Below are 10,106 nucleotides of genomic sequence, written 5' to 3' on the forward strand. Positions count from 1 at the left end.
GATGAAACATACAACTTTTCTCTAGTTCTTAAATGCTTCCTCCCCTCCAACTATCATGATCCCAATTCTACATTACAAATCTGGCTAGACCAGAGATAGGAACTGGAAACACAAGAATTCAGGGCGGATGATCCCTTCAGGACCAGTGGTGAGGGTGGCCATATCAGGTGGGTGGAGGGAAAGTGGGGTAGAAAGGGGGAACCGATTACAAGGATCTATGTATAACCTCCTCCCTGGGGGATGGACAACAGAAAAATGGGTGAAGGGAGACATCAGACAGTGTAAGATATGACAAAATAATAATAATTTATAAATTATCAAGGGTTCATTAGGCAGGGGGTAACGGGGAAAAATGAGGAGCTGATACCAAGGACTCAAGTAGAAAGTAAATGTTTTGAGAATGATGATGGCAACAAATGTAGAAATGTGCTTGACACAGTGGATGTATGTATGGACTGTGATAAGAGTTGTAAGAATCCCCAATAAAATGATTTTTAAAAATATATATTAATAATATATATTAATCTCCCTTTCTCCCAACTCTTCTTTAAAAAAAATTTACTTCTTCGTATTTCCAAGAGGGCTCACTCAGAGAGTCATCATTTAAGATGCCCTGGAGTGAGGAGGTGTATGCTATGTGTTTTCAGTTTGAGCAGCTCTTTCTTTTTGCTTTCTGTGTTCTTCAAAGCACAGCAAGCTAGCTCCCTTTAGACTTAAAATAGGAACTCTACATTCAGCCCATGTGTTTCAGACAGAAAAATCATAGGTTTGGTACAAGCCTCATGCTAACAGAAAGCAAGCCCCCCCAAAGCTATAAATGATTCAAAGCAGAATTCTCCTTGACAACTTTTGCCATGTGTGAGTGTGTGCATGTGTGTGCATAGAAAGCAGTTAAACAAATACTTGACTACCTAATCATTTTACCATGAAACTATGATAGAACTGGAGGCTTTTGAGAGGGAGGGTGGGGTTTAAAAAGCAGCAGGCTACCTGTCGTTACAGACATGCCACATTTGATCATGCAGCACAGCAAAGTTCACGTTGGATTTAAAACATGCAGAAAGATGTGGTAGACAGGCAACTCATCTTCTCCCGATTCAAATGGCTTGACGTATTTTATTCTATTGATCACACTGGAACCGGGCTTTTATTATATTTATTGTTATGGTTGTGTGTCTGACTAGTTACATTGGCCATCCTAGAAGACTTGCCAACAAAACAACTGGAGATCAGTGGTGTCCCTACGTTTGATGGCACCCAGGGTGGTGATTCATGGTGTCACCCCATCCTCCCCCACCTCTTCCCATACCAGACCATACAGAATCCTTTGTAATGTTCAGTATCCATTTTAATTATAGAAAAATGTGATCTAGTTATAAATTACTTTAATGTGATATTTCTTAGACTACATGAATGCTGGTGGTGTAACGCTTACATGTTGGGCTGTTAACCACAAGGTCAGGAATTTGAAACTAACAGCTTCTCTTCAGGAGAAAGATGAGGCTTTCTTTTCCTACAAAGCAGTGGTTCTCAACCTGTGGGTTGCGACCCCTTTGGGGGTCAAACGACCCTTTCACAGGGGTCGCCTGATTCATAACAGTAGCAAAATTACAGTTATGAAGTAGCAACAAAAAAAAATTCCCAAGAGTAAGTTAGCACAGAACATTAGCCTTGTAGGTATACTGTTAGATGCAAATTGAACTTAGAAAAATCATGTTTCTGGCATAAGTGAAAAGAAAACTCATGCCATCAAGTTGACGCCTCTAGGACAGGACAGAACTGCTTCTGTGGGTTTCCACTACTGTAACTGTTTAAGAGAGTGGAAAGCCTCATCTCTCTCCCACAGAGCAGCTGGTGGTTTTGAACTGCTGCCCTTATAGTTAGCAGCCCAACACATAACCCCTACACCACCAGGACTCCCTTGGGAATTTAAAAATATAACAAGTGTCTGTTGAACCACTGAATAAAAGCTGTACAGTCATTTGGATGTCACTCCCTTTGACAGTGGTCTGCCCGCCCCCACTCCCTGCCAACCTATACAGTGACGCCACTGCTTACGATGGCTTTTGTATGACCCCTCAGTTTCTGCAAACACCTCAAGTGGGTTCATCTTCCCCTCTGCACTGTTTCAGCATCGTCGTTTCTGTGGAATGTTCTGTCAATTCACTATTGGTGGTGTGTGTGTGTGTGTGTGTGTGTGTGTGTGTGTGGTGGGGGGTAGGGGGACAAGCTAGATGCCTGATATGTGGAGATTAGGGAATTTGCTTATTTTCTATTTCAACCTTTAACGTTGGTGCAGGCACAAAGCTGCAATTAGTATTTGTTGTCATATGCCCACAGGATAAAAGCCTCTTAGAATATTTTGGGGCCCACAAGTGGGACAGGGCAGGGAGGGCAGGGTAGTGGGGCAGGGGTGGAGGCTTTGGTGAAAGTGTTTCACAAACTTTAAGGTACAGCCTGTTGCTTTGACCAGGAATTCCACGTCTTGGAAGACGCATTTCCCTAAGGAGGATGAGTGGGGCTGGAGTCCCACCATCTTGCTCAGCGACAAGCCGCTGGCCTTTGGGTCTTTCTGTCAGGAACTGGGGCTCTCTTGCAGTGGTTGGTAGCCAGCCACTGCCTCCCGGGTGACTGGGGCTGCTCTCTGCCAGGTCTCAGAGGGGCTGTGACTGGGCCTGCGGTGCTCCATCAACTCCCAACTTTGACTTAGGGTGTGCTGTACATGCGACCGACCGTGAGGGTGCGCACGAGTGTGACTCGGGGACCTTAAGTCTATTGTTTACATGGGTGACATTCTTTTGTCCCGAAGACAGTTACATTTTGGGGGTGGGATCTTTGTCATAAGCGCAGTTTTACCCACATCGGTGGTCTGGGAGGTCACCCCAGATTCACCAAGGCAGGGCAATCACACCCCAAACGAAAGAAACAGATGAGACACCGTAGCCTGGGCGCTCACAGGAAGGCAGGTTCCAACCCCCTCCCCCGGATCTGGCCCCGCAGTTGGGGGCCAGCGGGAGGAGACACGGACAGTGACGACAGACAGACAGCTAGGCTCGGCCGACGCAGGGGGCGGGGAGCTTCTCCCACTACCGACCGCCACGCCCCCTTGGACCAAGCCCCACTTCTTGGAGCTCAAGGGGTCCCTGCAGCCACAGCCTCCGCCCCGTGCTGGCGCAGCCGGACCCCAGGAGGCACCCGCCATTGGCCGGCCGCTCCACTTTCTAGCCCCTAGCTGGCTCCGGGGGCCTCCGCGGGCGCCGTGCGCGGAGCGGCACCGGGGGCGGGGTCTCGCCCTCGGAGCCCCGGGATTGGTGGTAGAAGACGGGGGCGGGGCCATCCCGAGAGAAAATAGGGCGCGCGCGCGCAGCCGGGTGCAGCTTTCCTCCCCCGACCGCTGCCCGGCGTTGGGTCGCCCAGCGTCTAGCTCACTTCTGCCCGTGGCTCTCCCGCCCAGCTCGAGCGTCCCCGCGCCTGCCCACGGCTCCTGCCCGGCGCGCTCAGCCCTGCTCCGAGCGGCGATGCGCCTCATTCAGAACATGTGCACCATCGCCGAGTACCCCACCTCGGGCAGCGCTGCCGCCGATTGCTGCGGGGGGGCTGCCGGGCGCCGCCTCGTGAAGATCGCCGTGGTCGGGGCCAGTGGAGTGGGCAAGACTGGTGAGTGCCCTGCTCTGGGGAGAGCCGCGGCTAGGGTGGGCCTTCCTCGCTGGGAGCTGGGGAGAAGTGGGATGAGTGGAGGAAGGTGCGGGCTGCGGCTGAATCGCCCACACCCTTCTGGGAGGGACCTTCGTCCCCTTAGCGATCGTCGTCGCTTGCAGCCCTTCCTACACATGAGGGTACTGGGGTCCAGGCTGCCTCAGCGACCTTCTCTGTTCAACGGGAATCAGAACTTTGTGGTTTCCGAGCCCCTGGCGAGCGTGGCACAGAGGGGGCGGTCAGCGCTTATAGCCCCTCCTGGAGGTCTTGAAGGTTAGGAACGACATTTGTCTGCTGGAAGGCGGATGTGCAGTCCAGAGGAGGCTCCGGGGCCAAATGACCCTTCCAGCTGGACAGAGCCATAACTCACAGGGCCCGCCAGCCTTCCTCTCCTCGTCTCTGCAAAGGGGGTCGGGGAGCTGCGGGGCAGAGGGTTGTCTCCCAGGCTGGGGGTGGAGTAGTGACCAGGCTAATGGCTCAGGCCAGCGTTGTTGACCCTTTCTTGTTTCTCTCTTCTGTCCCCCCTTCCCCCTCCGCCTCCCCCTCCCCTCAGCTCTGGTGGTGCGCTTCCTCACCAAACGGTTCATCGGAGACTATGAAAGAAATGCAGGTGAGCAAATATGACCAACATGCGCCAGTCCTACCCTTCCCTGGTCTCAGTGGCACCCGGAAAGCTTCCTTCAGAGTGGCAGGCTGACCATCACGATCTGGCCACTTCTGCCCACTCCGCCCATCACTGCCATCTGGCCTCCCTACAGTCTGAGCCCATTCATCATTTTATCAAGTGCCTGAAAGTATTCCCCTTGGTATGTTTTTTAACTAGAGGGACCCCGGTTGAAGCACCTTTTGTACTCAAGAGCCTCTCCCTCCAAAACACTCCTACAAAAGTCATAAAAAAAGAAAGAAAGAAAAAGATGACCAGTCCCCCCCTCCCCCTCCCTCTCTGCTGGCTGCCCTTTCACAGATGACCTTTGAAAGCAAAGGCCAAGGGACAGCAGTTTTAAACGGAAACTTCGGTTAACAAAGCAGCAGCAAACTCCATGGGGGTTTTTGGAGGGGCATTTCTGGATAAATGAGAAGGCAGGTGTATTTCAAATCCTGTGACTTGGATGTCGGGTAGCTGTCTGCCTGTGCTGGGCTGGCCAATGGCTGAGCCCGTCGGGCGGGCAGCCGTCTTATGCTTTGATGGAGATTTGGCTAGCATCTTGTCACAGTTGGCGCTGGCATTTACCAATAATATTTGCTGACCGAGCCATTATGTCTAGTAGCTGAATTTAAATTTATATCCAAGAGGTGATAAAGTGTACATATAATAGAAAGCCCACACCTGTTGAACAAGAAGACGTGCTCCAAGGGAATCCTTTGAAATACAGGAGAGTCTTATTTAAAAACAAAACAGAAAAAAAAAACTTGCAAACTTTCCCATCAAAAAAAATCCAAAATTATTGCCATCAAGTCGATTCCGACTCATAGCAACCCTTCACAGGGTGTGCAAACTGAATCTTTAGGGATGCAGACAACCTCCTCTTTCTCCTGAGGAGTGGCTGGTGGGTTTGAACTGCTGACTTTGGGTGTTAGCAGGGCTCCTAAATTCTGCCAATGTTTGAATAACTCTACTAATAGGGGGTTTAAAAAAATCTGAAACATGCCCATTGCACAGAAACGAAATATAGTTTATTTTTGTGCCTCTTGTGCAGGCTAGATTTACATCTTAAAAAAAGAAAGTAAAAATGTTTTCAAAGTTATGGAAAAAGGAAGAGAACTAATCTTTTCTTCTTATTCGCCTTCATAGGTAATCTCTACACTAGACAAGTCCAAATGGAGGGGGAAACCCTGGCTCTCCAGGTTCAAGATACCCCAGGCATTCAGGTGAGAAACTCAAACTATGGGGTGGATCTCTTGGGAGTCCTCTTGGCTGTTGGCCTGTCCCAGTTGTTCTAGACTTGTCCATGGTGCCCGACTACCATGTTCTCTGGCTGCTGGTCGGTCAGCCAATGGTTAATGTGAGCGGCTTGGCTAAAAGGGCAGGAATCAGATTCAAGGAAGAGTCTACAATTTGGAAGGGCTAATCCCAGTACACACAGCACTGGCCAACTTCTCCTTTTGAGGGGTAACAAGGTTGGTTTTATTTGTGTGACTTTGGAAAAATCCTCCTTGCCAGAAAAAGAGGCGAGGGGCCCCAGATTGTTCTCCACTCAGACACATGTCAGCTTGCCTAGCAGCAAGGCGTGGCTTTGCCCGACACAGGCTCGGCACAATTTCGAGGGTGTGTGGTTAGGAGTTGCAGACTTTGAGCAATCGTGAGACTGTAATTTTTTTAAACGGCTGCATCAGACAGGTACAGGAAAACAAATGCTGTCGTGTGTGTGTGTGTGTGTGTGTGTGTGTGTGTGTGTTTATAAATCAAGCACGGAGATACAGTCCCCAACACTTAGAACCATTTGGATACTGTGGAAAGTTCGTGGTCTCCCCGCCCCACCCCCTCGCCCTGGGCAGTTATCCAGGTTTAAATGCTTCCAGCTCCTATCTGTCCTGCCCCAGACTTACTGTCTAGCCAGTTAATTTCCCATTTTGTGCAACTACAAAGTCTCTCTGCACAGAGTTCTCTGCAGGTCAATTTTCCACTTGAGTGTGGCGGAGCTGCCCTGTTATTTATTCCAACTCTGTGCAGCTGGATCAACACGGTGTCCAGAAGGCTGAAGGGTGTGGGGATCTAGCTGGTTGACAGCCTGCAGCCTGGCCACGGCAGGAAGGGCTCTTTTGATGGCGCAGTGGAGGGCGGCCGGGGTGAGGTGGGGCCGCATGCTCACCGGGCTGGCCCGCTATCTTTCAGGTCCACGAGAACGGCTTGAGCTGCAGCGAGCAGCTGAATCGGTGCATCCGCTGGGCAGACGCCGTGGTGATGGTGTTCTCCATCACCGATCACAAGAGCTATGAACTCATCGGCCAGCTCCACCAGCACGTGCAGCAGCTACACCTGGGTGCCCGGCTGCCCGTGGTGGTGGTGGCCAACAAAGCCGACCTTTTGCACATCAAGCAGGTGGACCCTCAGCTCGGACCGCAGCTGGCTAGCGCGCTGGGCTGCTCGTTCTATGAGGTGTCCGTCAGCGAGAATTACAACGACGTGTACCATGCTTTCCACGTGCTGTGCAAAGAAGTGAGTCACAAGCAGCAGCCCAGCGGCACGCTGGAGAAGCGGAGAAGCTCCCTCATCCCCAGGCCCAAGTCGCCCAATATGCAAGACCTGAAGAGGCGATTCAAGCAAGCGCTCTCTGCCAAAGTGCGGACTGTCACGTCGGTCTGAAGCAGGGCCGCGCCCGCCCGCGGGGTGGGTGTTCCAACACAGGAACGTCGATGGCTGGCAGTATTCATGGTTCCAGAAGGGGCTGGAGCCAGGGGCCGAGGGCCCGACGGAACTGCGGCAGAAAAGGGAGGCGTGCCATTCAGAGCAGGAGAACAGCACTGATGGGGCTTCCAGGGCCTCCCTCTGAACCTGTGGGCCGGACTCTGGGCCTGCCCCTTTGGACTGGGGAGGGAGGCGCGAAGGCTTTGGTTTTTGCCCTTCGCCACCTTGTAAATGATGATCTGTTGTAGTGTCAAACATTGTATTGATGTGATTTACAAAAGGAATGGAAGTACAGATTAGCCATTCTCATGCTTTCCCCCTCCCCCCTCTGTCCCCCATCCCCACTTCACACACACACCCCACCCCCTTAGGAGGAAGAATTAGTTTTATCAATGAGACTTGCATGTCAGGACCGCTAGGATACCTAGAGTTCTTCCCTTAAGAACAAAGAAGAAAATCCTCCTTTTCCAAAGGGGGGGAGGGGGCAGGGGAAGGAGGTTGGGTAAGGGCCAGCAAGATGTCTGTACGGGGATCGAGCAACCTGCATATGCAGGAACCTGCAGAAAGACCTGCTTCACCTGACCCAGGACGGGTATGTGCCTTTGGGCGTGTGCTGTGTGGTTGTGAACTCAGACTTCCTCGGCCACAGACTTTTGAGTCCGTTTTGAGACTATTTTTTTTTAAAACTGTTGCATCAGGTACAGGGAAAAAACAATCTCTTGATTTTGGTGTGATTTGTGTAAACAGCTCCGGGCAAGGACGCTGGGTTGCTTCCCAGACCCAGCCAAGTCATGGCAATGGGTGGCTAATGTACAAAACCACAACTCGACAGTTAGTCGACAGGAGCCGGGGCCACCCTGCCAAACCCCCTACACAGATGATGCACTTTAAAGCCACTTAGGCTTGGGCTGAAAATGTAATTAATTTATTTTCTGTAAAATAAATTCTCATTTCCAAAGAAGAGATGTTTGCTTTTTTTTTTTTTTAATGAGCTCTTATTGAAAATACATGGAGGAGAGCACAACGCTACTCCAACAATCTCCAGACCCATCGTTGGGCGACACGTTACATTTACAAGGTAGGTGACCGTCCAGCCCTCCTTTTCTGAATCTCTCCTCTCTCATGAACAAACTCATGGCTTTTCATCTAACCTTTTTAGTTGCTTTTGTCAACTGGATCCCCATTTAGAGGGGGAGCACCCTGTAAAGGCAGACCCCCCCCCATGTTATTGGGAGCCAATACCAATACCATATCATTTCCTAGTTCAATCAGTACCACACAATTGCACATTAAGCAGTATTGTGCAATTGCTGCCACAATCAGTTTCAAAACATTCTTTCTTCTTGAACTCCTTGATATCAGTTCCCTTGTACCCACACCCACTGCCCAAGAACCCTTATTCTCCTTGCTGTCTCTATAGGCTCATCAGTCCTGGGTTTCATCTATGGAAAAATGAAAAAGCATACAACCAAAATTCAAAAGGGCTACCCCTAATGACAAAATACATCTGAGATAACACCAATATGAAAATAAAGGAAAACACAGAATATGTTGAAAACCAGATAAGGCCCAACATGCGTCAGAGGGGCAGCCATTCTTCGTAATTTAAGCTAACCTATGGTTTGCTTTAAGGAATATGATGGGATATTTTTGGCTTCAAATTTAAAAAAGTGGTCTCAGGGCCATAGTTGGGGGGCTCATCCAGCTCCAGAAAGTATGGATTCCATGAGGATTTGAGAATTCTTCCCTCAGGTTCCCCCTTTTTGATCATGATTTTCCTATAGAATCTTTGATCAAAGTGGTCAGTAACTGTAGTCAGGTACCATCTAGTTCTGGTCCTGTGGTCTGACTAGATTTCTATCGAGACATTAAGTTGCTTTTCAGGAAAAGTATTGCTTAGTGTTTTATATTTATGGGGCATGTAAAGTTAGGCATTATGTTTTCCAGGGATTCTCTCAAGTCACACAACAATCCAATGTAGGACATTCTGATATCCCTGTTTTACAGATGAAATGGATTCACCCCAGAAATCCAAACCACACTCCCTGCCAGTGAGTCGAGTTTGGCTCCTGTAGGCCAGAGCCGAGCTGCCATAGTGCTTTTTCTAAGGTTGTAAATCTTTACAGGAACAGAAAGGCTCATTTTTCACCCCAGGAGCAGCTGTGGGTCGGAACTGCTGCTGACTTTGCAGTTTGCAGCCCACCTGGTAACCCACCCGGCCCTGGAGATCCAGTCAGTCTCTCTCTCTGCCCTGGAGTTGATTCTGCCTCACAGGACCCTATTGAACGGGGAGAACTGCCCCTGAGGGTTCTGAGGTGGTCACTCTTCACAGGGACAGAAAGCCTCATCTTTCTCCAAAATGGACTCACAGAGCAAGTTAAAGGACTCATCAAAGGCCACAGCCTACAGTAAGTGTTGAAAATTGTAATCGGTCTATTTTATATCAAGAGTACTATATATTTTATTTTTTCCTTCAGGGTCTTCCCAGGAAAACTTGCAACAGATGTTTTGTGCTGCTAGGGCATCTCTCTGCCTCCACGGTATTCACATGTCTACACAAGATGACTGCTTCTCTATCCTTTGGCAAACCTCTTGTTTGCAGGTGCTGCTTTCAGAGCATCCCCCTCACTCTCTCAGGGAAGCCGGGGGCCACCCCCGAAATCACTCCCCAGGAGCTTAGGCCACAAGCACATGCATTAAACCCGCCAGGACTCTGCTTGCAACTGGGGCTGGGAGACCATTCGTGCAAGCTGAGTGAGTCACTATCTTTATGGGCAGATAATCACACCTTGTAATTGTCAGAATGGTGCTGTTACAAACCTGCTCTTGGCTAATCCTCAGGATAACCCTGTGAGGAGGGGGTGGGGAGCAAGGGAGGCACCCTTACCTTTTTACAGGTGAGAAAAACTGGCTCAGGGCTTTGAGTGAATCCCTCAAGTTCACACAAAGGACTATATCATTGTTCTTATTCCTTTATAAGGAGGCCTGGTAGTTCAATGGCTGCCAACCCAAAGGTGGTGGTGGTGGTGGTGGTGGAGGTGGTGGTGATGTGGTGGAGGTGGTG

At 50.0% G+C, this 10,106-nt stretch overlaps 1 protein-coding gene across 1 annotated transcript; it reads left to right on the forward strand.

The window, feature by feature from the left end:
• Window positions 1–3,402: 3,402 nt before the first annotated feature.
• On the forward strand, window positions 3,403–8,003 carry RASL11B (RAS like family 11 member B). The gene is made up of 4 exons (XM_004706283.2): window positions 3,403–3,657; window positions 4,250–4,306; window positions 5,489–5,565; window positions 6,530–8,003. The coding sequence occupies exons 1-4, from the start codon at window positions 3,519–3,521 to the stop codon at window positions 6,998–7,000; spliced, it is 744 nt and encodes a 247-aa protein (XP_004706340.1). The 5' UTR covers window positions 3,403–3,518; the 3' UTR covers window positions 7,001–8,003.
• The last annotated feature ends 2,103 nt before the right edge of the window (window positions 8,004–10,106 follow it).

The sequence above is a fragment of the Echinops telfairi genome, unplaced genomic scaffold (assembly GCF_000313985.2).
Source record: "Echinops telfairi isolate 266 unplaced genomic scaffold, ASM31398v2 ScPeMD7_7468;HRSCAF=8506_0, whole genome shotgun sequence".
NCBI lineage: Eukaryota > Metazoa > Chordata > Mammalia > Afrosoricida > Tenrecidae > Echinops > Echinops telfairi.

Coding starts and splice junctions, on each gene's coding strand:
- RASL11B (XM_004706283.2), top strand. CDS start 3,519: ATGCGCCTCATTCAGAACATGTGCACCATCGCCGAGTACCCCACCTCG. Junction 4,307..5,488: donor AGACTATGAAAGAAATGCAG/GTGAGCAAATAT, acceptor TCGCCTTCATAG/GTAATCTCTACACTAGACAA. Junction 5,566..6,529: donor AAGATACCCCAGGCATTCAG/GTGAGAAACTCA, acceptor GCTATCTTTCAG/GTCCACGAGAACGGCTTGAG.